We start from the raw sequence: 27,041 nt of genomic DNA on the forward strand, positions 1-27,041 counted from the left end.
AGGGAATTTCAAACTGAGGAACAACAAAGCTCTGCTACTTTGCTGCTTTTCAGCTTTTGTACAATTCTTCTTTTGACAGTCTGATGCAATGCACACCTTGCACCTCCAAGGAGAAATGGAATACCACAGCATCACCTAGGGCTCACAATGCAGAGGTCTGTCAGAACTCTCATTATTTATCCAGGTTCTCAAGTGCTCATCTACTGCCAATATAAATTAATGCCATGTTGAAATTGCTGGACAAAAGTGTTACTCACAATGAATCACTGCACACAGGATGGACATAAATAGAAAAAGATGCAGGAAGATGTGAACAACCTCAAATAATAACCCTTTTTAGAACTTGTTTAAACTACAAGCCTGGAAAAAATGTGGGGGTTTTTTTGGTTTTTCTTTTTTTTCTATTATCAATCTACCTACCAAAGTTCCTATTATGTGTTCTAGACCAACTTTTGCAATCTCAAAGTTCTTCTGACACCTGTCTCTGCCTTCACATTCCATTTGCAGGCAAAACTGGAATGCCAAACACCTTCCAAGAGCCCAGTGAGGCACCTACCCATGTGCACACCTTTAAAATGAGCCCTCACAGCCAAGCTGAAAATGCAACAGTGCCAGTCTGTGACCTTTGTGCTGCCACACCCAAATTGCACACACAGGCTGAGGGCAGTTTCAGTTTAAGATGAAGACTGACATTACTCCTGGCATGTGTTTACCTTGCTACATCTCCACCCAGGGGAGTTACATCATTGCACAAAACCCATTTTTCTCTACGTTCCTTTCATCAGTGAGTTTAGACTCAACAACCAGTCCTACCTGCACGGCCCAGGTGATGACAGCCCCAGGCCCACCTCCTGAAGAAATCTTACAAAACACCCATGGGCCAAGGCTACACGGCAATTCTTTTTGGAAGCCCACTGGATGCTGCCTGTGCCTGAGCAGACACACTACAGAGAGACTTATTTAATGCCATACTAAGTGTCACTCTCCAACAGAAATGCAATCTTTTTCACTTGGTTTGTAGCTCATTTTTTTCTTATTTTAATGTAAAACTGCAGAGATCTCTCTCTCTCACACACCCACTACACACATCAGTGTAGCCTGTAATGTTTGTTCAAACACCAAAATACCAGCCTGCCCTACCACCACTTCTAGGGCAAGTTTGTCATGTGAAGAAAGGTCATTTCAGAATAAGCAGCTGACAGAAATTGTTTGCTTTCATTTTGCTGCTGCGTAGTTACTCATCTATATTCAAAATCTCCTGTTTGAACACAGTTGCCATTTGTCTGCAAGAGGATTTGAGGGAAAAAAATGCACTGAAGAGAAGCTAGGTGTAATTAGGATATATTTGACTATATATTTTTTTGTCAATATTAGTACTACACTTTCAGGAAAACATTGAAAGAAAAGTGTAAGAGGCTGGTGAAGGGTCTGGAGCACGAGTCCTGTAAGGAGCAGCTGAGGGAACTTGGGTGGTTTAGCCTGAAGAAAACAAGGTTGAGGGAAGATTCTATCACTCTCTAGAACTACCTGAAAGGGGGTTGCAGAGACGTGAGTGTTGGTGTCTTCTCCAGGTAACAAGTGATAGGAGAAGAGGAAGTGGCCTCAAGCTATGTCAGGGCAAGTTTAGATTGGATATTAGCAAAACTTTTTCACTAAAAGGATTGTCTGGCATTGGAACAGGCCTGGAACAGATGGTGATGGAGTCACCATCCCTGGAGGCACTTAAAAGCCATGTTGATGTGGTGCTGAGGGACATGGTTTAGCACTGGACTTGGCAGTGCTGAGTTAATAACTGGACTTGGTCTTAAGGATCTTTTCTAATGTAAATTGTTCTACAATTCTGTGACTCTAAGAAAAAAACAGCTTCCCAGCAGTGTCTTTCTTTGATGCACCAACAAGACCTCAGCTTCCTTGTTCAAAGCAGCAGGCAAGCAAGTGCTCAGAGCAGAGCTCCTCTGCTGCCTGCTCAGACTGATTCTCACACAGCACACTTGGCTGCCCCAGCTCTCTACCACTGCCTTCCTCAGAGGTGTCACAGTGACATCAGCTAGCAAGGCTCTTATGTGGAAAAGAAATGCATCCTCCTGCTGTTAAATGTCATGAGAAATGGCTTTCAGATAAGCAACTGGCATTTAGCAATCAAGTGGCTCAAATGCTCCATTCAGACACAAAAAATAGGATGTTCCATGCATAATAAAAAAAGGGAAGTGTCATATTTTGTATCATACAAGGACTGAGTGCCCTAATTGGCCAGGACACATGTCCAGGATAATAATCCCCCCTCCTGCTGGCTCCATGAATGTGCCAATGCTGTGCAGATCTTTAATGCAATAACTGGTTAAAGCAATCACTTATGCTGGAAACATGCTACCAAAGCACAGTAGCAGAGCTGCTGTTCATAATGCAGAATTATTAAAGAACATAACACCATGTAATTTAGCAGAAAACTGTGCTTTGCTTTGTCTGTAAAACACCAGAACTCATTAAGTTGGCTGTTACCTGCCACACAGCTAAAAGGCTGAAGGACAAATACTATGAACAGACATTTTAACAGGAACAGGCAGCAATCAAGATTTTTGTTTTCTTACCTCTCCAAATTCTTCATAGACTTGTTCAATATAAGTGGTCCCCTTCCTCCCTGGAGAGAGCTCTCCCTGTATTTCTGACTGATCACTCTCACTTTCATTTGTCTTGCGGCTGTTCTCCTGTGCTTCATTCTCTGACTCCTCTATGTTGTCTCTCTCGGACTTGTCCGAAAAAGCATCGTTTTCCAAGTGGTGGTTGTTCTCCAGGGTTGATTCATTCAACCTGCAACACACAGTTCATTGCTTGCTTCAGTTTGAATTACAAAGCCACATTCCTTAAGGCTTTTAAAACACAGTAAAAACACTCCCAGGACTCAGAATAGGCTGTGCAGACCAGGACAGTCTCAGACATTGATTTTCTGAATAACAAAGGTTTTATCCCAGAAAGAATCCAAACTGCACTTTTCAAAAGGTGTTAGCTCCATTTACCCATCCTTACACAGCTCTGCTGCTGGCTCTGGATGGGAGCCCACAGACCAGAGGGATACAGAGCAAGTGCACTCCAACAACTCTACACTGCTGATAAGAGAACTGAAGTATCCATCAGGAGAGATTTTTCCCTTTACAGAAATCAGTGGATTGCAGCACATACAAGAAATATGACATTACAAGATACATTTTCTTTTCAATGCTATTGCTATTTTATTTCAACAGAGGGTGGTCCTAAGTCAGCCCTACACTAGAAAAGACAAATTTAAAAACTAATAGAAGCAAGTATTTTCTCACACATATACCCCTCCTTCATCCATTCCTTCCTCTGGGGGAATGTGCTTCCCCCCCCACATGATGCTGTGTGGAAGAACAGAGTTGAAAGCATGGAGTGGACAACTGCATGTGAGAAGAACTCCCAAGTTATAACAGCATCTAAGGGAAAGCATGGAAGGTGTAACAAGTATCATTCTCAGTGATCCAGACTTCAGAGAATGCAAAAATTCTCTCTCAAGTAACCTATAGCATCTCCACTTGAAAAAGCAGATGCAGTTCATATGACAGATGGCGAACCTGATTGCACAGGCCAGAGGTCAGGTGCTGAAAAGTATTCACTAAATGCACTTTTTTCAAGTGGTATTTATCATGGGAAACAGTTTTCCTTATTCATATATGTCTGCAGACACTTTACCTCTTCCATGGCCTGGCCTACTCCCACTAGCTGAGCTTCTCAGCTGGTCCTTCCTCTGAAAATTTCTTAACTGAGACCTCATGAAAAATTGCTCTTCGATAGAGCAATTAAAAAAAAAAGATTTCCAGTTATACAAGGGGTTTCAGAGGATCTAAACAGGCCCTGGATCTTAAAGAGTTTTGTAACTTCCTGTAGACTGTCTTCCTCTCCAAGATTTCTCAGTACATGGGAATGTTCTGTCAAGCATCAAGCTTCTCTATGATGGGCATTTTCTCAGGCCATTCTGGCCATGTTCCAATTTTTACTAAGGATGAATGCTGAAAGTTCCCACCCTTGCTCTTTTCCCCACTTTTGTTATCTTCTATTTTAAAAAGATAATTAGTCATTGCTAGGTAGAGCCCTGTTAAATTAAAAAAAAAAAGGCAACAGAAGAATCAGAACTCAGAACTGGCATCAGCTTTTCAGAAGATCTCAACTTCCAACTATGCATTGAAATAAGCTCATGATTTTTAACTTGCCAAGCAAGCCACATTGTGACAGCCACAGCTCAATTTCTGGCAGAGCCCAGTTTCTAGAGTTCTTTTGGAAGTGTCATCTTACAGCTTTCTGTGCCTTTAGAAAATCTTTCTTTTAATTCCCTTTGTAAATATATGTATGTCTGCATACATATACATATCTACAGTGTTTATATATACAAACCACAAGGTTTTTTAACTGATAGTTGCACTGTATAATAAAACTGAGATCATTAATCAGAGTCAATGACCAGCACTAATAATTTGCTATCAGACATTATGTGTCTTCATTGTTCTAGTGCCAGGATGTTAATTCTCTTTTTTAGCCAGCAGGCAGCAAATGTAATGACTGATAACCAAACACACTGGAGACACAGATTACACACACATGAATTTAAAATAGTAAAGCAGAAGAAAGATGAGGAGAGAGCTGTCTGGAGATATTATCCATGATTCCTCACCACAGTTGTTTTCTGGATGTTATATCCAGGAAATTATTTGGTTTTGATCATTTAAATACCTAATTTAGTTCTTAATTTTTCAATGATCAGGGAAACATGTGAGTGTTGACTGTGGTTGCTTTGCTCCCTAGACCCAATGAAAATCTTCTCCATGGGGGAAAAATACTTGAAAGAACAGTTCATTATAAGGTTTTTAGTTCATGCTGAGATGCAGCACTTGTTTCTATTTCACATTTGTAAGAAGAGCAAGTTTTCCAGTGTCACCTGCCTCACATTTGGGAAGTATTTGACGTTTAATGGAGTAAATTACTATTTTCTTAGTTTTCTCTCACCACCACCACCACCCACCCCAGTATTTTTTAAGATTTCAGATTTAGTCCAAGAGGGAAATCAGATTCATATTAAATTCCACTGAACTGTGCACTGATTACCCACCACCACAAACCAGGCAAGACTTAATACATCCAGAGCCACAGAGCCACTCTGGGGAACCAAAAGGAAAACAGATGCTTCTCATTCTGAAGATCAAACATGAGATGCTGAAGTGCACCTGGGTTCTTTCTCCAAAGAGAATCACCACTGAATATATGTGATGTGCTACAAACAAATGCCATGCCATGAGCTTGGCCAATTAATCAATGTAAAGACTTCCCAGGGCCTTCCAATGAGATTTGGACCAGAATCCAAAAGCTGGGGGGGAAAATGACTATGCTAAAAGTCAGCACTGGATTTCCACCATGAACATGGGTAACCTGGCACTTTTCATGGCTAATTTACTGTTCTCTTACAGTGCTTTATTCTCTAAGTGGCATTCCTGGAAATATCAGTTGGTGACCTGTACTTCTTTGGGTTTGATACTGCTCTTCTACACAAAGCAAATAAAAAACCATCGGCTTTTGCAAAGAAGTAACCAGCCAGACTCCTGGGGTTGCTGGAGATGAGATATGAAAGCCACAAGAAATACAACTTCATATTAGAAGAAGAGTGCCTGGTGCCCTAAAAGTCTCTTTTCTAAAATCACTGATTTACACAGTACTTAAGGCTTTGATTCACTCACACAGTTCTCTCTCTCATTTTTATATGTCACTAAAGACATGGATTTTAAAATCACTGTATAATCTTGATTTGTTTCCCAGCAGGAAAGGAGCAAAGCAGCCAGCAGACAAATGCAACTTTGGCTCAAAAGAAAATCTGCTTTTGCCAGCTCCCAAGGGGGTTTTGTTCTCCCCATAATATCCATCATCTTCCCTTTCTTTTTCTGTTCTTGACAGAGTAGTTTGGCTAATTTGAACATAGAGTTAAATGTAATTAACTGGCCCCCTAACAACTGCATGCCAATTTAATTGGTAAGATTCCCTGTAGGGAAAGCATTTAATTAGAATGATTGAATCCCTGTGAGGAAGCCACTGTCACTGGCAAACCAAAATGACTTTGCTCAGCACTTGCACAGTTTGGGTTTTGCATTCTCCCTTATTTAAATGTTCTTCATTCCTTCAGGGATGACAGCAAGTCATCCTCCTGTCCTGCAACCCTCAAACTCCCCTGGGCTTTAAGCACTGGGGAGTTTGGGTACACTTTCCCAACAGAGGTAGGACTCAGAAAGGAGAGGGTACTGTCCAGATGACCACATGCTGAATGCCCAGCTTGAACCAGACTCAGCTAAAATTTGAGCCTGTAAGAAAAATCTGATTGCAACTGTGGGTACTCTGTCCTGCTGAAAACTCTGCCATGTGTGTTGCTACTACTGAGTCCCATGTTTCAAGGGGGCTTTTAATGTTGGACAACTAAGAGGTGAAATAGAGGCATCACTTAAGCATCATTCACACATCACATTCTGAAGAAATACTTTACTACAGTTTTAACCCTATCTTCTGTATCAGTTTATAGTAGCCATGGGTTTGCCTAAATATTCTCAGTGCCACAGGCTCCATTTTAATATTATGTATATTTCTGTACACATATCCATCAGCCAAAAAAACAAGTCTACTGCATTCTTGAATTCATTATCCCAGTGAGCACAGAGACTTCCAGACATAATGAAAGTATTATGAAAGAAGCCCATGAGCACAAGTACTAGGGCACATGATGTGGTAAGATATTAGATTTCCTTTTCTTCTCCCACTGCTTTTCAGTAAAGCTCTCTTCAAACTCTAGGTAAAAACCTGAACAGCAGCAGGACTGGAGAACACATGCTGCAATTACCAGAACCTATCAGGGCAAAGGGCAGACTGAAATGATGCCACCCCTTAGGTCCCATGGGGCCAGAGGTACCTAAACACTCTGAAGAGGACTCAGACTCCTGCTGTTGTTATAACAGAGACCAAGAAAACCTCTTAAGGGTGAGGTCCTGCTCTGCAAGGCATCATCTTTGCAGACTGCAAGAATTGCTACCCTAGAAACTGCATAACTGATGGTGCATCGCTGTGAGCTCTGAAAGTCAAATTCCAATCAGCAGAACTAGAAATAGACACTACCTCTCCCAGTTCTCACTCCAAAGGCCAAATGTCTATACCAGGAGGATTCTTGAAGTTGCTTACTCAGCTATAAGCAACAGAAAGGCCTGGGGCTTTTTAATGTGTACAGAGCTTTGATGTTCCAAAATGCAGCAGTAATACCAGGAATATGAATAGAATGGAGGCTGTGGGGACTTCTTTCCCCTTACGTAAAAATTTGTCTGATTCATCGAGGAAGGAACTGGACACCCCTCAAAACCCCTGCAGAGAGAGAAAGTAATTATAAAACTAAGGATGCAATGTGTGCACTCTGCTGACTATAACACAGTATTACTAGGGAAGAGTACACATTATTAAAAAATAGATCAGACTCAGAGCCATATGTGCTAGCAACACACAGACATTGTTAGTGACTGTGTCTGTGTAACTACAGCAGCTAGATTCTGCAATCTTTACTCAGGCAAGCCATTTTTCATGCTGGCATCCCCAGATACCATTTTGGCCCAAGCAGGGGACAGAAGAAAGTTGTTTATGTACAAACAAACACAGCTGAGATTTCCCCCAGCTCGTGTGTTCAAACATTAGGTAGCAACACCCAGCCCATATATTAGTGAGGGATGCAGCAGCAGAACACACAGGCTGGTTTTTGAACAGATTTCCTCAGTGGACTCTGGCTAGATTACACTCAAGTTTGAGCCATGTGCCACCTCTCTGTGCATTAAGGAGTAACAGCCCCATCTTACTGGAAGAACTCCTGGTCTGACATAGCACTGGTGTGCAAGAGGTGGTTGAGCCCTGCATGTGCAGAGTCACTCGAGCAGTTCACGTCTCCATCCTTTCCCTGCTTGGAGGCACTGAGCCTGAAGAGGCTGGAGCAACGCAGGGCAAGCTCCAGAGCATCCAGCCAGCATCGGCCTGTGAAAACAAAAGGAGTTACTGAAGCACAGCAGAGTGAATAACACAATTCATGCACTGCTTCTCAAAAGCTTCTTGCCTGGGAGTAAAGCTCATTACCATTATAATTCAGGAAGTCACTGGGTACAATATATTTTTCATACATATGATCCCTAGGTTATCTTGCCAGGAATGGTGTGTTTTAGCAGCTGCATGAGTAACACATCTGCATGGGTGATACAGTGGGAAGCTCACCCCAACTCCCTCTTCCCTAGTAACATCCCCTTCTGATCTCCCACAACTTGTTCACATCCCATTGTCCCTTTTTGATTTAGTCTGAGATGCAGGAAATCTGTGTGGGTACAGTGCTTACACACCACCCAGCATCTCCTGTTTGCACGTAATACACCCCCCAAAAAACATTCACCCCTTGGCATCCCCACCTCATGCACTTCCCAATGGCAGGGAGATGCCAGGGCACTGAGCTCTGTGGGAGAGATCCCTGCTTACCCTGGGATCACTGAACCACAGCCTGCTCAGGGGTCCCGTGCTGGCTGTAGTGCTGCACCACCATTCCAATCAAGATCCAGGATGGTCAATATGTGACAGAGTGATTGAGACTAGAGGAAGTTGTCAGGCTGTTTATTTTCCCTCTTCTTCTGCATTTTAAATTTATTTTTCCATTCCTTCTCTCTGCCTGGTCCATCAGATAATCTCTGTGGGGCATCATTTTTTCTTATCTTGCTGCAAAAAAATCTTTACCTGAAGGGTCCATTTTGGAGAAACTGTAAGCATGGCACAGAGCCAAGACAAACTGCAGCTCCTGTGCACAGCCACACTGGATTTCCTTATGGCCTGCACAGTCCCACAGACAGACAGCAAATGAAAAGCACAGGAATCCAGGCTGCCCCTCGGCTCTTTTTGCAATGATCCATACAAGGCTACAAAGCTGTGTGTTAAAGCCCAACTACCACAGTGCTGGAGCTGCTGTACTCCTGGAAGCACCTGAAAATAGCCTGGTTCTGTAGTGCAGTCATTAATGAGGCCAGGACACCTGCAAATTAGCTGAACATTCGAGAATTGAAGCAGCACGGGAGTTATCCTCTAATTTCAAGCTTGTAAAATAGAACTCTTCATTACACTTCTCAGAATACATTTCACAATAATTAGAAGCTGATTGAGAGGCAGTGAAGGAAACAAAGGATTTTTCTCTAGCAATGGCAAGTGCTGCAAACAGGGTTTCCCTGGACTGTATTCACTCCTGGTCCCATTTGGCAAAATTTTCATTAAATTCTTTTCTATCACACAGTATCAAGCACATGCATAAATCTCACTGGGATCCTGCTGCTCTCCTGGGCAGAATTCCCATCAACTTCAACATTACCAAAATTTGGCTCTATAAGACAAATGACAGCTCAAAAAAAAATCTAGAACATGCATATAAAGAAATATTTACAAATTTGAGTGGCTTTCAATGCTTGCTTTCATACAAAGCTGCAACCACTAAAATAAAAACATCTCAAATTTTTGAAGAATTGCACTTGAACATTTAGCCACGAACACTGCAGAGCCCCAGTCATTTATTCTAATTTTATCCAATAAATTCCATCAGCATCCGCTTATGATTTAATAATAACATCACAAATAATGGTTAATAAAAGATTAGAAAGTTTGAATGCTGTTGGAATTGATTTCACACTATTTTGTATTTAACAAATATTCATGCATTAAGGCTTTACAGGCAGAGATTTATGCCGTTCTCACTGTGTGGAGGATTTGCATGGATAACCCATTAGAGTTAATGGCTGCACTGAGCACAAATCCACCTCCTCCCACATATTCCTTGTCCCCCAAACCCACCACTATGCAAATCTGTTTCAGGCTGTGCCTCACAAGGGAGTACACTCCTGCTCAGGCTCCCTGCCTTGACTCTCCTCTGCTTTTAAAGTTGCTTTGCTTTTCCAGTTCCGCAGAGTGAGAACTCTGTGATTTGACATTTGGAAATGCTGCATATGTCAAGATATTTTTGTATTAAATAGGCTGTTAAAGTCAGGTGCTTTGACAGGTAGGTTGATTTGTAGCAGCATGAGCCCCGTGAGGCAGCACCTAGGTCATCTCAGCGCTCTGCAGCTCTCAGGTACACTCATTATCCTGTGATGGCTGAGGCAAGGGTGGCCCCAAGTCTCCCTCAGACATCCCCCAGCCTGGGGATGTAGACAGAGCAGCCCATGCTGGCCATGACCCATGGGCAGCTCTTTTACCCTCACCCCACTGCCAAAGGTGTTCACCGGTGCTGCCATGACCTTACAGGCTTGGTCAAAAATTTGGGGGTTCACTACATCACCAGTAGAAATTTCTACACAATACATCCAGGGTTTCCAACTCTTCAGATAACTCCCTGGAAGGTGTTATGAGAAACCTGAATCTTTTCTGAAGCCTTATTCAAGGAGCTTAAATGAAAAAAAAAAAAAAAACCCAAAACATTAAATATTCATTTTAATAGTCCCAGGCAGATACACAAAGCTTTAGAGAAACTTGCTGTGCATCAGCAGTCAGCATTCTTTGTGCCCTGCAGCACACAGAAATGGCATCAGTGTACACCCTTGTTTTCATTTCTAACAGAAACTGAACCGAAGGGATGCAGAGCATCCCCAAGCCCAGAAATGGGCCTTCAGCCATCAGGTGGTGCTGTGAATTCAAACAAACACATACCACTAACCCAGATGGAAAACACGGGCTTACCTCTGCAAATAAAAAGGTTACATTCTCTGCAAGTCAATGGTGTGTTAATTGCAGCATAAAACCATTAAATTATACTCTCTCAATTACAGGGATTGCACACAAGATAAACCTGTTTCCTTGCTAAAGGCCTATATGAAATGTTTTTACATCTGAGTGACCCTTCTATTGAGCTCTATTCTTCTGGATTGTGGAGATGATACAAAAATGCTAGCATTTGGATTACTTAATTGCTTACCTGACAACTCTACTCACTCCCTCAGGGACTGCAGAAGGGGAGAAATGAATGTGGTCACATAATTAAAGGCTGTCATCTACAGTGATGGTACTGCATGAAGGCTTCATGGCTACCTTAATTCTCACATCTTCTAATTTTGAGTGGGTGACTCAAATAGGGCTTTTTTGTATACAGGGTAATTAGATCAGAAAATAATGTAAGATGTGGGTTCCTTCAGAGAGGAATGGCAGCCCAAAAGGGTGCATATGAAGGAAGCCAAAAAAAAAGTTACAATAATATTCTTTTAGGAGGTATGAGGCTGCAATGTAAAAACTGCAATCAATTATCAGTTATAATTTTTTACAAACTGTGGCCTAAACTCAGCATATGTTTAAATTCTGAAGAAAAACCCAGAAGTATATTGTCAGCTTGTGGCAGAATCTCCCCACAAGCTTTTAAGCTCTTCTCAAATCAAATTATATAGAAACAGAGAGTTGTTTACATTGGAAAATACCTCTGAGATCATCAAGTCCAACTGCTAACCCAGGACTGCCAAGTCCACCATTACCCATGTCCCAAAGTGCTACATCTGCATGTCTTCTAAATACCTGCAGGGATGTTGACTCAGCCACTTCCCTGGGCAGCCTGTTCCAGGGCTCATCCACTAAGCAGGTCACCTTGCCATAGAAGGAGATCAGGTTGGTCAAGCAGGACCAGGCTGGCTGGTCCTGATCCTTTGGTTTCCTGTACATGCTTTGAGGTGCAAACAGGAATCACTATGGCTCCTTGCAGGACACCTCCTGGGTCAGCAGGGCACCTCTGGCACCACGAAGAAACCTGGAGGCTGCAAGGCTGAATAGCAGCAGGCATATGCTTGCACCAATTCTTTTTTTTCACAGACAAAAGGAACTACTAAAACTAAGAGACAAAAATAATTTCTTCTCCCTCTTGGGGAAAAAAAAAGTCAAAACAACAGAAGGTGCTTATGCTGCTAAGCTAGACTCAGTTAAAAGAAAAACTTGACTCTGTCCTAGTCTTTGAAGAGATCTAAAAGTACAAAAATATCTCACAGGACAAAAACAGGCAGCACTGAAAACACTAAGCTATTCAGTTTTGAAATTCTTTGCACTCACCTAGAAGAACTCATAATCTGATGTGCCAAGTCTATCTGCCACGTTTTGTAGCAGCTGGTCACGGAGGATGCAGCCAATGTTCTCTCAGCACTCACCAGAAAGAAGAATCTGCTCTAGATGGAATCACACCCTTACACACAGAAATATCAGTCTGGGACTATACTTCTTCTCCACTGCATTCCTGTAGCTACAGAACACCTGGGAAGAATCTCTTGCCAATTAAGACTTCAAAAGGCTCACACTGAGCAACCACACATTCCTCCAGAGAGGCATCACTAAGGGAATATTATTCTTCTTGAATTATTAAAGTCCTCCAGCTTTGGCCTCATGCCTCACACTTGGAAGATAGATGCTTTTAAAAATCAACCTGAAGTAGACTGTCACCTGGAAACGATGAATTCTTGCTCAAGTGCACACAAATCACGAATGGTGAGAAGAGGCTGATTTGCTTCAGTCAGTGAACATTAAGGTCATCATGTTCAGCTGACTGCTTATTTTGCTGTACCACTTGGGTGCCTCCGTGCATGATTTCTCCCACTTTGGCTGTCAAGATGCAAGGATGTGAGCTCTCAATTAGCTGCAGGTGCAATTTATGCAGTGAACTTAATGAAATATTGTTGCAGAAGCCTGGATTTTAAACTACTGTGAAAGGGCCAAGGAATATGAAACACAGACATAAAGCTAAAAAGATATTCTATTTTCTCCAGAGCTGCCAAGACCCAGAGATGTATTTCATTGTTAAATTGGTTTCAAATTGCAATCTTCCCTGTGGTTCTTTGCTTTTGTGCGTGACCCTTATTTCAATAACCTAATTTCCTCCCCAGATGAGAGCATCAGTTTGGGGGGAAGGGCCTGATGCCTAGAAAAGGAACAACACTGTAATCCATCAGGATTTCCACACAACTGTATCCACATTGGGCACTGGAGGCTACCCAAAGCATACCTGAAGGAGAGGGCAGACAGAAGGAATGAAATGTAAATGTGATTTACAATTCCACTGTTAAGATTTTAATGTTGGTAATCTTTGAATTCCATTAGTAGGAATACGCCCTGTGGCAGCAGTGCCCATGGCACAGTGGAGATCCTCACTGTGAGACCTAAGCAGGTGACTTAAAATGCTTAGGACACATCAGTGTCTAAGATCTCAGGGACAGCTCCAGAATGGTCTGGGCAGGAAGCTTGGGAAAGATTTAAACTACTAATTCTAAGTCACTCCTCAACACAAATCTGAAATGTAGACACAGTCACTGGTTCAGAAAAAGCAGTTCTTTTTTGAAACTGGTAAGAAAGAAAGACCATGCACATGTACAGGTTGAGCCCTGTAGGCTGACATGACCTTTCCAGAGGTTGATGTTTAAAACACATCAAAAAGCAGACTGCAGCTCTGGTCTGTGAATGTGAAATCTGCTGTAGCTGGGCAGTGGGTTCTGCAGATTGTCCAGAAGTCATGATCTTAAATCCTACCAACAGTCTGTCACAGATGGTACAGCAGAGGGGAAAATGGGGATTCTGAAATGCTGAGAGAAAAAGTAGGCCATGCTGATCATGATAGAGTTGCCAGGATGGCTGAACTGTACATCTAACATATGCAGCAACTCAGTATTTCCCAGCAAGTCAGAGGCCTCCACGAGTTAGTTATATTTGCCAAATGCTTTGTTGTTCATTTTCCACTACTAACATGGGAGACTGTGTTAAGAACACCACAATAAGGACACCTCCTCAGAGATGCTGTAAATTCATTCAGTATTGCCCTACGGGGAAAATGTGAAAACAGTTCAAATATACACAAGGGCCCAGATCCCACCTGCCCCATTTGTCTCAGCTGGCTTAGCTCATTTTACCTCAATCTCCTGTCTCTCCTGCATCCTCTAGGTTTGTCCAGTGTGTTAAAGAAATGAAACAAACTCAGGGACACCCTTTTGGACATGCCTCTTTACAACAGGTGAAGCAATGTAACAGTCTAAAACCATTTCAGTCCTGTCTTCTGAGCTTAAAATCAAACCATATAAACTGCAAAGTACAAGCCTTAATCTCCTTTAGTTTATACAGAATTCTTTACATGTAGCAGTTTCTCCTCCTTGTGTCTTTGTCTGCACGTTTTACATGACCTACTGACATTAATACTGTCCCCAAGTCACTCATCTCCATGTATGACACTCATGTTTGGCCCTTTGTCAGGACATGTGTTTGGGAGGAAGCTGTTCTTCCCTCTTGTCTGGAGATTCACATCCTCCCCTTCCTACACAAAGTATGCCCACTTTCCACAGCTCACTGACCTCAGCTGGGAAGTCAAATACTCTCATTCAGCTGAAAATTACACCACTCTTCATGCTAATATTTCTGGTGCAATTGAGTATCAATTTTTTTGGTGAAGTCCACTGCTAAATGGACAGATCCCAAAGTTTTGGCTTTCATGATCACCGCATCAGGCTCAGAATCTACCAGGCAAAATGTGGGTGCTCCTAGAGCAGGTGGCTCTAGGGCACTGTTGGTGCTGTTCAAGAGCTTGTATTTTGTCTTGAACCAAAGGCCCTAGTTACTTTATACACACTCATTTAGGATATTTGATTGAGAGGCACCGCAGTTCCTCCTCCTTCCCTTGATCACATTAGCTTTCCATCTAACATTAGGATCCCACTGGAGAAAAGCAGCAAAGTAAAGGAAAATCACACTAAACCGAAAGTAACTCTATTTTGATCTGCTCTGCCTCTGCATGCTTCCCAAGAATCTTGGCCAACATCTTGGCTCTCAAAATGTGACTCACTATTTTAAGCTCTTTTGACACCAGAGAAACGTAATAATTCACTGGGCAGAAAACTTCCCACAGGCATTTCAACACTGAAAATTCTCACATGCCAGGTACGGTCCCTTTTGTGCTTTTCCACCACGTGTTGTACGACCCAGACAGAGAGATCACAGCTAGAAAAGTCTTACCTTTGATGATCTCTTGGGAGCTATTGCTACCTTAGGAGCAATAACTAACTTAAGGTTAGTTAGAACAAATCTAAAGCTCTTCTACTCCATGTAACTGGCCTATGGCAGACATAATAAAAAGAGAGAGTAGAAGCTCAGCCACAGGTCTCTTGGCCAGGCCGCCTCTATGGTTTAATCATTAATAATTAAACTAGTAGAAAGACAAGTGCATGGGTCTCTAAGGAAATAATATTTTATAAAATCTGGATTGACAGACAGTTGTTGAAGCTATTTGGTTGCGTAAGAACTCTGTGGGATTGTTCTGTGTATCTGTTCTGTGGGCTGTGTGTATAACCAAGGTTTGAAATGCCTCTAATTTAGCAGCTTTACCCTACAGCACTATTTTTCCCCCCAAGAGATGATTGCATCAATCTATCTCTTTCTAGGCAGGTGATATTTGGAGCCAGGTTAGAATCCTGTATTCCTTTACACAAATAAGCTACAAAAGCAGACTTTTAGACTATTTTAGGAAATAGATGTGTTTCTATGGGCCTATATAAGTTCTGCTTATTTTCATATAATTTCACTGCACTGACATCTGCGAGCAGTTTTCAATGTCGTGATGGTGTCCCTCACCATGAACTGTCCTCCTTTCACTGCAGGAGCACAGAAGTCTGCAATGAAGGAAGGTTTCCTCCTATTCTGTGTTATGCCAAAGGTGCATTTGCATTGTTTCATTTCCATCTCTTAGGAAAATGTAAAACCTAATCACTGGAATAGAAGGACATTACTTTCAAAGCCCATTTCACTCCACAAGAAGTCCTTATGTCCCTAAAGTTACTCTAGATGAGACCCAAAGGAACATATGGGATAGATGAGCCCCCTTAGTGGGGTAGGTGAATTATATCTGTAAAACAAACAGCCTAGGTTAATTTGCTATGAAAAAAAAAATTAGAGTAGTCTGAAGGTCAAATGGAATGAAAACATGGTTTTAATCTTCTTATCTACTTATAAATCACTGATATTTTACATCCTCTGAAGTAATTTATAGAGATTTTCACATAGCAAGCTGGCATGTCTGTTATATACTGACCTAAATTTACCTTCCATAATTTTGCAAATTCCCAGAATAGTATTTTGCATGTGGAGTCACCAGCATCTGGGCCTGCTATACTGCAAACCACAGCACACATAGTTTACAGCAAAACTCAGGTGGCTGAAAGGCACCTGGTGACAGCTCTTCAATATTACCATGCCATTTTCCCCCAACAGAGTAAGATGTAGGCAGATAAGACAATGAAGTCTCTGCTCAACTGAGGACACAGAGCCCTTTTCGTATCAGTTTTGGGACTTCCACCCTTTAGTTTATACTGACTTAGTGGTTTTCCCCAATGAGAAGCCTAAGTCCTTCTTCCATACACAATGCCAGAGAGGTGGCTGTTCAGTGAGGTAAATGAAATGTGCCAGAAGTCTGCTTGACTTATTCTGACCATTGCTAAGAGCAGTCTTTCAAGCTGGGTGAGCCACCATTTTTTCCTTTATACACTTTTTTTTTTTTTAATATCAACCTATTTTCTTAACTAGCAGGAAGTCTGCTATCTGGAGAAAGCAAACAACCCCCAAACTTACCATCTGATTCGGAGGCTGCTCTGAAAATCAAGTAGCTGCTGGGAAGAGGCTGAGTGATCGAACCAACGTTTTCTCCCTTTGGTCCCTGGAAATGCACACAGACAGAAAGACGTAAGGTCTTTGGAAGCTGCAATGGACTGTTCAATGTCTTTCCACCCTTCCCAGGCAGAGTGTGCATGTTTGTGATAGGAAAGAAGGCAGGAGCAGATGGAAAAATTTGGAGAGACTCATTAGTAATCATGATATTGCCGCTGCAGCTCCAAGGCAGTAATGAGCTCCTATGATAATGGGGCTTGGTCTAACCTATGCTCAGCCCAAAACCTGCTATGTGTATTCTGATATGCAGGAGTGGAAAGATCTTATTGCTGTCACTTGGGACAAAATCAGTCAAACCTTTGTGCAACACCAGAAGGAACTGCTCCATGAGGTGCATGTGGAGTCTGCTGGCAGCCAGACACACTCACATGAAACACCCTTCACTCACCACCACAAAAGCAACAGAGCCACACCTTGTGCTCTGAGTGCCTCCAGCAGAGAGGCAACAGCAGCTCTCCTGGAAGTAAACAAAGGGGAAACTCCATCCTGAGTCTGTGGGAAAGGTGAAGATGGGAACACCACAGACTGAGGACCAAAGGTTTCCCAGCAAGGGCACATTCTACTGGGTTGCAATCCTTCACCTTTAAATCCAGAGAACCCTTAGGCTGTGGTGCCTGTGGTGACAGACACTTCAGGCTTTGCTCATTTTATGCTGCCTTTCATTTAGAAGCTGTGGCAAAAAAATAAAAAGTGTCTTGTAAACATCCTGCCACCATGCTTTCAGCATGACCCTCCAGAAATGATGCCCAGGGAAGCAAATTTCATCCTGGATGAGACACTTCTTTGAGCAGAACCACAGGCTCCCTCCTTGATCTCCTCCCTGCTTCCTTCTCTTCTGAGCTCCAGAAGATGCTAAGAAAAAGCAGTTCCTGTATGCAGTGAACTCAGCTTCATACTCTTCATGGTATGGGCTTTGTGCCATAACCTAACAGAAATAAATAGAAATCTCTCCTTCATTGCATTTTCAAAGTGACCCAGCTCATCCTCTTCCTCACTTTGTTACAAATAACATAAAAGCAGATCTTTTTTCAAATATGCAGACACTATGTCAGAAATAAAAACATCACCAATACTCGGTGACCACTATGTCACCTGCAGGGGGGAGCAAGAGGATGCTCCAGGATGCTCTAATACAGATTTCCTTGACTTTCTAGAGAATACCACACAATGCTGAAAAACTCTAGGCAGATTTTTGCAGTTTGAGTATTACTTTCCTCCCTTAGATGGACCTTTATCGTATCCAATCATATTCCTTGAAAGAAGGATTCCTCCCTCCTAGCTGGTAAGCATGGAACTGTGACTTCTATTAAAAACTGCTCCTGTACACAAGTGCTTCACAGTTAAATAGCCATTTTATCTGGATTTTTGTTTTTAAGTTATACTCAGAAAACCAAAATTTGGACAGAATTTTAAGTAGGAAAAGTAAAAAAAATTAAAGTAGTAAAAGGAAATTGTATCTGAGTGTATGAAGACGAAGTGTTAAGAAGACAACAAGCTCTAGTTAAGCTTCTTGGCTTCACATCCGCGAGGCTCCTCTGCTGCCAAGAGAAACTGGATTCCCTGTTACTTACTTTTTCTCCTCCCCTCTCCCACAGGAGGTTCACAAAATTAAGACTGTTTAAAGGCTTAATAGTCAGGACTGGCAAAGTTGAGATTTGATTTGTAAACCAGAGCAGAGCAGCTTAAGACATTACTAGTGACATTAATGCAATCAGGCATCATTCCCCATGGCAGTTTTCCTTTCAGCTGCTTGCAGCTGAAAGGGCATTGGACAACTATTGATAACATCATTACTTGTGTTTTTTAGTGCAAAAGTGGATATTTGCTCTGTTTGAGAAAAAACCCCACAACCTAACAGTACAGATACAGAGAAACAATATTAAAAAAAAGGGGAAATGGGAAGGAAGTGATAACACAAGATTCTAAGAGGCATTTAGGCACATGGATGAACTCAAGAAGCAGCCAGGTCACTCTGTTAAGGAAACATATTCAACAGTAAGGCACGTTCATGCATGGAGGGGGCCATTTCCAACAGAAAAAGCAAAGAGAGGAGGCCATGAAAATAAAGCCAACATCTGCACAGATTAAATGATGTTCTGTATCTGCACAGCAGAGATAATGATGCTTTCTGCCTCCCAGCCCTTGAGCACCATGCCAATGACCATCCCTCACTCAAAGCATTACCCCAGCTGCACCAGCACCCAGAGTCCAGCTGCAGCCCCTGTGCAGTATAACTAAGACAGGACCACCATGTGTTCATTCCCATCTTTACATCTGATTTGAGACTCAAAAGGCATTATGAAATGGGGTGACTGGGCTTTGAAAAATGGAGAGGACTGACAGTTTTGGATAGTATGACAAGACATCTCAGAGAGCCATAAAACAAAGCTTAAAAAAAGGGGGAAAAAAATCTCCTTAACAGTACTGTGGATAACCACAAGGATGAAGATTAAACTATTGTATTCTGGAATAGAATAACAACTAGAAAAGCAGCAGTGCAAGACCATTTCTAGAACTTTTTCTTTAAAGGAATGACTCAAATTCTTACAAATCAACAAAATTAAAATTAAACATTTTCCCAGATGCAGTGGATCTGACCCCAACTTACTTATTGTTATAAATAAATGTCAGAACAGGCTGCAGATAATGAAAGCCTTCCCCCACCATGCTGTTCAGCCAGCTTCTGTGCAAGCTTGAAGGGAAATACAACCTATTCCAGGACATCTTTTGGGACAGGCAGGCAAACCCTGCCAGCTGATAGCTCTACACTCCCTCTGTGCAGCAAGAGGACAGACACCCACACTCTCACACGAATTACCAGGTTGGCATCCCCCAGTCTCCTGCAGCAACCTCAGCAAATGTCTCTTCCCAGGAGCAGTGTGGGATCACACTGCCCTCAAACACTGGACAAAGAGACTCTGCAGCAGCATTTGGAGCATGCAGGGGAAGCTTTTCTTACTGCTGCTTGCACTGCTGGCTGATTTTGGGACCTTGACAGTTTTGGCCTTGCATTTACAAAGGCCTGGATAGAACCAATAGATAAAAGGTCTAATCTGTGTGCACTGCAAAGGAGTTTCAGGCTGAAACTCTCAAAAAGCCAGGGAAGCAGTACAGAATAAAGAACTCTTTCCCTCAGCAATACGCTTCTAAGACAGCTCTAGAACCCAGAGAGCTTTATAGGAAAAACAGTACCCCGGTGCATGTATTTAGCTTTCAACTATAAGCCATGGCCTTTACATCTTATCTTGAAAGGTGCCCCAAAATCTTGTCCTGCTCTGACTGAAGTTAAATGCCTGCACATCAAATTTATTTGGCCAGTACTACCTATCAAAGGCCTATGGCAGTGCCTGAACTAGACATTTGTTCCAGGGCTGAACCCCAGAGTTAGCTCCAAACATCTGCTGGGCAGCCAGGCCAATATGTACAAAGATATTCAGTAATTCCCCTGAGTAAACTGCAAATCCAATGATGAGAGTGAAAGCTGGACCATCAACTCTAATCTGGATAACCTCTGAAAATTTCAGAAGCCATTTTGGGCAAGAATGAAAGGTGTTCATCCACCTCTTCTTTCTAGTGTGATGGACAGTAACTTGGGCTTTTTGCTTAAGCTCAAGTGAATCTATATTCCATGAGAAACAGACTTTCTTTGCATAGTTTTACACAACCAATGTAGATCAGTCAATTTGGCTCCAGTTGCTTTAAAAAGAGGCTGTGAAATGACATAAAATAAAACAGTATTTTTAGCAGTTTCAGCCTTAAACTGTTGACAGAGTGCAGACAGCCTCTTTGACATCAAGCAGCTCACTGGTGGATTTCTTCCTGATGTGTATTTTGGTGTTTACCTTCTGGCTGAAAGCATCTATCACACACAACAATCCAGGCTGAACTCAGGTTTCAGGGAGTATCCTACTATGCAGCTCAAATATGGCTTTCTAAGTATATCTCAAGAGATGCAGAATATTACTTTGACTTTAAAATTTAAACCTCTTTGGACTTCCTCTGGTCCACAAACATTTTCAGATATATACTCCCTTCACATTTAATATATTAATTCTTATTTCCATCTTATGTTTTCTCAAGAGACACAAGAGTTAGATATACATATTTAAATGCATACACACACTGATAAAACCTCCTCTTTCTTTGGGATGCTTCATATCAAAGGAAAGGCATCCTAGTGCAACATTTCAGATCTGTCAGCAACTCTGCCTCTCAGTATTTGACTGCACTTTTGATTCTATTTTTCACTACCTCCTCTGACTGTGCTTCTCAGAAGAATTCAGTTGACCTGTCAAATCACAAAGAAGGCTTTTGTTGACAGACAGTAAATCATCAACAACCTTCTTGGATGCATGTTCTGAATTTAAAAAGCATCAAAACTCTCAAAACTGAATAAGAAGCAAGATAGCAACGAAACCTTTGAAACTTTAAGGAAAAGCAATGCATTTAGGCACAAATCAGAGCTGCTGGCAGAAATCAGCAGCTCTCACCCCTGGTTGATGAGGTTAATTTTAATTCTCTCCTCCTACCTTATTAAAAATGGAAAGGCTTTTTATAGCGATTGTATAGCTGTGTTTAAAACTGTTCAATTAACTGCATGGATGAGCAGAAGTGTGTCTGCTTGATCTGCTCCCACAGGGCTGCTCCCTTTTGTCAGAACTCCTGATGCCATGACAAGTGCTTTCACTGCACTCTCGTGAGTCTCTCCATTTCCATTCCCTTTGCTGACTACCTTGCAGCAAGGCATCAACTCATAATGCCTTATTTACACTTGTGATGTCTCCTAGAGAATTTATATCTGCAGTAACTCTGGTTTTGTCACTGGTTTTGACAGGGAAACAAATACAAGAACATTTAAGTTTTGTCTTCAGGGTATCCAAAAGATGTGGCTCTCAGGAGGTGCTGGGATCTTCCTCTTTGCTCATATGCATTACATAATTTTGTTTTCTTTTTTTTTTTTGCCTATTCTTAAAAGAAAGAAGAAAAAGGAATACAGCTCTTAAAGATTTGCAGGGAGTTATTTCAAAAAGTGTAAAAAACTATTAATAATTTTTGTTACAGGGAGATCCAGAGGTCACTGCAGGAGCCACTGTGTGTACAGGAAGGGATTGCCTCAGCCTGAAGAATAAGTCAAAATGAAGTGGAGAAAATCCCATTATTTCTATTTCAAAGATGAGACAATAAGGGCTATCTGAAGTCATGCTTTTGTGCAACAGTCAAGGCTTGAGCTGAACACTGAGTTCCAAGTCCATTGCAAACAAATCCAAACCTCAGGGGCGTTAGAAAAAAAAGAAGTCAAATTATAAACCTGTTTTTTGTCACTCTGCCAACCATCTCCCTGTCTAGTGTGAAGCACTTGGTGCTTTCTGTGTCCTTGTTTTGGGGACTTTAGTTAACTGTGTCTATGCCCAACTCCTTTCAAAGATGTAGGTCATGGCTTGATATAGCTTCTAGGTATTTAACTTTTTTTCCTGCACTAACACATTTCCTTTTTCCTCAATCTATGCAGGCTTCTGTACACTGAGAATGATACATCTGTGGAACTAATCACAAGGACTATGTATCTTTGATGTCATTCAATGATCAAGCTTTGGTATCCTTAATCTTTTTATGCAGTCAATTCACCACTGCTAACAGCAACTGAATGACTAAATAATATCAGTGCTAGGCAATACCTAGGCACTACTCAGAAACTTTGGTAACCATGAAGAGGTTGTTTGACTCATCAGGATTGTTACCTTTACAGCCCAGATGGATTGATCCAAAGGATGGAAGAGTTTAAAGCAGAAGCCATCCTTTTTGGAGGGTCTCTCGATCAGCTCACAAGAATGGAGCAGAATTGTCCCAACCCACTGTCCGATCTTTGGCGTCTTATAAATAAGCAGCACTCCTGGTTTCAGGACACACCATAGTTTGGTCCAGCTCTTCAGAGTCCCCCGAATCTGGAGGGAAAAAAAAGTTGCATCTACATTGTTGCTTAGAAGAAATCCATCATTTATTCAGTATTGATACAGTATTTCCAGTATGGTTATTCCAAGGCTGTACCATGATACACTTCCTAAGGAAAACACATGGTGTTCCCTGAACAGTCCTAGGGACCTAACAGCAAAATCCCAAAACTTGGAAATCTGGATAGCAGAATCTTGTCTTCGTATTTTTATTACTGGCTTAGTATTCTTCCTATTTTTATTACTAGCTCAGGGTTAGCAGCTTGGTTAATTTTTTAGGCAATGAGCACTGCTGGCCCATGTGAGAGTGATCTGTTAATAATCACAGAGGACATGCCAATTAGAACATTGCATATAAAAATGTTATAGCTAGTCTAACTTGACTTATAAGTCATTTTAATAGTGTTCTGCAGAACACTGCTATTAATGGGTTTTGTCAAATACCCCATTTTTAAAAGTACTGTCTCCAGCTGCTTTATTTCTTTGTCAAGCTCAATGCAGCTCTCTCTTGTATAGAAAACATAAAATCTGATAAGAGTACATTAAAGATAACAGCTTTAAGAATGGAGAAGTTTCTCAGTAAGGTTAGATTTTGCCTAAGGTCTTCCTGCCTTCAGTATGCAGAAGCCAAACCTCAAGTCTTTTCTGTGTTCTGTTTTTGTGGCCCAGCATTATTTGCAGCTCACCAGAAATTTCCAGTCACAGCAAACATGCAAGTATTTTGTTTTTTTTTTTATTTTTCATTAACAGTAAACACTACAGGAAGACCATGCTGCCAATCTAACTTCTCAAATAAATCATAAGCATGTCACTTTTCTGACCTCTAATAATAATTGCAGAACAATGTTGGAGGTTTTTACCACTAACCAAATGCAACTGTATTGTTTCATGAGATCCTTAAGTTACTTTGTTTTTCTTAAGAGCTATGTGTTAGGCAATGTTTGAAAATTAGGTTTTGCTAATATAAAAGGTTCAACCATTCACTATTATTTGAGAAGACTAAATGGCCCCAAAGGAGGAGAAAACCAGTGCTCATCTCTCAATGTCAATCCAGATTTACTTTGCCACACAGAAGTTTCAGGATTTCAATGAGAAGCTGTCACTACCCAAGTCTGTGCACAAGGAGAAATTGCAGTTGTCATCAGGTACAATATGTTTCATTCTGTGCTGTGACAACAGAAAATCCAATTGTCAATAGAACAAGCTGTATCTGCCCATTTTCAGGCTGTTACTCAGTCTATTCCCGGTTAAGTACAAAACCACATTTATGGGAAGAGGCCAAAAGAGTCTTTCAGAGAGGAACAAAGAGAGAAACATCACTTCCCATTGTACCATGCCCTTTCTGAGCCCTTTTGGCTGCTTAAGGACATGGCATAGACCGACTGAGTTAAGGTGGAAAGTAAATACCCACAGTTCTATTTTTATAGCAGTTATTTAAGTAAAGCTTGAGTTAAAGCTTGAAAACTATTTGGTCTTCTTTCACTTACAAAAGTGCTAGTGCATACATCTCAGACACATCAATTACTTCACATCTCACTTATTTTTTCCCACATCCTCAGAAGAAATGGTCTGTATCAAATACCTTCAGCCAGTCTGCTGTGATCACCACACTGGGATCCTTCAGAGCACTGAAGAGTTGTTTGGTAGCTCTTTTCTTCTCCTGTCTGTAATTTTTTTTTTGTACCTGGTTGAGAACAGAGAAAATATAGTAGCTGTAATCATGGCCTCTTTTGGGGAGGAAAGAACATAATGCATTAAGGACAGTTATGTATAGCACAGCAAGAAATTGACCCAGCACAGGTTGCCCAGAAATGAGCACAAGGAGGAATAAAAACATAATGAGAAAACAAGCAATTTCTTTGCTCCTGAAGTTTCATTAAACACAACGTGTTTGTCTTTTTTTTGAGGAAAAGGAAAGAGGATGGATATCCAGCCTTCCTCAAATTCAAGAAACTGTATCTAATTTCATTTATTTATACTTTTGGTTTGGTAGACAAGCAAGCGTTCAAGCTACAATTTGCTCAGATTGCTCAGGCAAGTCTGTCCTAACAAGAGCAGTGAAGGATTACAATCCTCTTGAGGTGCCTAATGGCTCCAGAACATACAAACACAGTGAAATAATTAGACTGATCTGTTCTGCTTGCAGTGTATAATCTAATCCTGTATATAAAGCCTGTCAATGTCCTTGGCCTCTAATGACTCCTAGAAGATTCAGAGGCTTCTCTGGGTCTTGGGAAATGACTCTGACTTGTTTCCAACGGTTTGTTTGGAAGGTACCATTTGTTTTTAAAAGAAAGTCAGCTGATCATGACCTGGCTGCTTTGAACATACCTTCAGTGTTTCCTTCTTCATGAATTTGGCTGTTGGAGACACACACTCTTTGTCAGACCCATTGCAAAGCTTATACTCGATCTAAAAAAAATGGGGAGTGAAGAAAATAGGAATGTGTTAACATGAAGATGTTCAAGTTTTGCTCTGATAAAGTGTTGTTTACAACTTTCAGGAATCCATGAAAGAGCTGATTGCAGACTTCAGCAGTGGAAAACTGAACAGGTGCACAAAATGCATATCTACAGTGCAGTCCAAACTTCCTTTTTATACCCATGGCTGGTTGGAAAATTCCCCACCAAATTTTCTTTGTATTTCTCCTATGCAGACATTAATCTTGGTTAAAAAATAAAGAAAAAAACCCAACAAAACAATGAAACAAAACAGAGAACTAAACAATTATTTCTAATTTTGAAAACTGTCCAACTCCAATCAGATCTGAAAACATTTCAGTTTCTAGAACAGAACTTATGGGGAATTTGTTAAAGATTTTTCAGAACTAGACTTGATACTGGCAATGACTGTTGCACTGACTGAAATGTCCAAAAACATGGGTGGGCAAGAAATAATCTAATCATGTTACAGATAACACAGGAAATCACCTTCATCTTGGCCTTGCAAAGTGAAGCACGAAATACACACAGTCACTTCAAATGGTGTTTGATAGTGTCAGTGCTGTTTCAACTCACTTTAAGATACTACAGACTGATCTCATGGCTGTGCTGATGGGCTGCAGAAATGCTTTACTTTCATTAGGCATAATGACAGCATTACTGTTACCAAAATAAAGGTTGCTTAGAAAGTGCAGCTCTCCAGAGCCCAGCTCACAGCGAGGACCCCCACGTGGAAAGGTTCTGTCAGAAAATTGTACAAAACCTGGACAAGGTTAGTGGTGAAAGAATTATTGTACAGTCTGGACTCTGCTGCTTTTTATGTGACCTTGGGGAAGTTACTTTCTCTCTCTGTACCTCTCTTCCTTCCAACCTTTCATGTGTCTGATGCATTCAGACAGTGATCTTTTGGGGTCAGGCACTGTCTCTCCCACTCACACATGACAGTTTTGTAAGAAAAGCTCAGCCCTCAGCCACCTTGATTTAATGAGTGTGACACAAAAATGAGGTGTACTAAGGAATAAATGTATCAAATATATTTCCCATTTATAAATTCACTGCTATGATGTGAAACAAACCCACTGGGCTCTCAGAATTTCCCTCCTTGATGTCACAAATGGATGTAATAATTTTACAGCACCTTCAGTTTGAAGAGATCCACTTCCTCTTTCCCTCCCAGTGACACAGAAACCTCTTGGGCTACTACAGCCATGAACTATACTGTACATTAGTGTGAGCAGGAAAATGTTTAATGACAGCCAGATCAGTCCTTTTCACATGACTCAGAGAAAAACACAGAAATGCATGACCAGATCACAGCAAACAAGCCACCAACTATACCTTGGAGACAGGGGCAGGAGCAAAAATGGGAGATAAGGGTGCTTGCTCAGCTGAGCAAAACTCCTTGTAGATTATGCAGAATTAGAAATCAGGGCAGAAATTGCAATTTGCAACAGAGCCACAGTCACTGTAGAAGCCATTACTTGTTCTCACATCCCCTTGTAGTACTCTTTCACTAAAACCAAAACTACACGATACTTTAAAAATAGAGAAATGAAAACTCTATGATGACACAGAAAGGCCAAGGAAAGTCCTGATCTGACTGTTTAGCTCACAGGTCAACTTGGATCCACTCAAAGAAAAGGCCATCTCCTGGACTCCTGAAAACTATTCAGTGTTTGCTGGTTTTGTTTTCACAGAAAGCTAAGCTGGCCTCCTCTGCCTGCAATGCAGTCTCTGATTTGTATTTTGTGCTTGGGATTTTACTGTAAAACCACAAGATTTATGGTGGGGACCACTGCACAGATGTGACAAATGATCAGAGAGCTGTGCCCACAGGGTCTTTGTCACATTTCAAAGGGCAGTAGTAGACATTTGGGAGATCAGCTATAAGCCTTTC

The 27,041-nt window shown here is 41.4% G+C and overlaps 1 protein-coding gene across 6 annotated transcripts in view; it reads right to left on the minus strand.

Moving 5' to 3' along the window:
* OSBPL5 (oxysterol binding protein like 5) overlaps nt 1-27,041 on the minus strand; it is a 174,123-nt gene that overhangs the window by 20,709 nt on the left and 126,373 nt on the right. For all 6 annotated transcript variants that reach the window (XM_071427769.1, XM_071427772.1, XM_071427771.1 and 3 more), the window contains 6 exons: nt 25,035-25,115; nt 24,286-24,387; nt 22,494-22,697; nt 16,660-16,744; nt 7,878-8,049; nt 2,589-2,808 (listed from right to left, as the gene is read on the minus strand). In XM_071427769.1, the coding sequence (XP_071283870.1) occupies nt 2,589-2,808; nt 7,878-8,049; nt 16,660-16,744; nt 22,494-22,697; nt 24,286-24,387; nt 25,035-25,115 (864 nt within the window). The remainder of the gene's footprint in view (nt 1-2,588; nt 2,809-7,877; nt 8,050-16,659; nt 16,745-22,493; nt 22,698-24,285; nt 24,388-25,034; nt 25,116-27,041) is intronic.

This window comes from Agelaius tricolor, unplaced genomic scaffold (assembly GCF_023055355.1).
Source record: "Agelaius tricolor isolate 1412-34295 unplaced genomic scaffold, bAgeTri1.0.p SCAF_5, whole genome shotgun sequence".
Lineage (NCBI taxonomy): Eukaryota > Metazoa > Chordata > Aves > Passeriformes > Icteridae > Agelaius > Agelaius tricolor.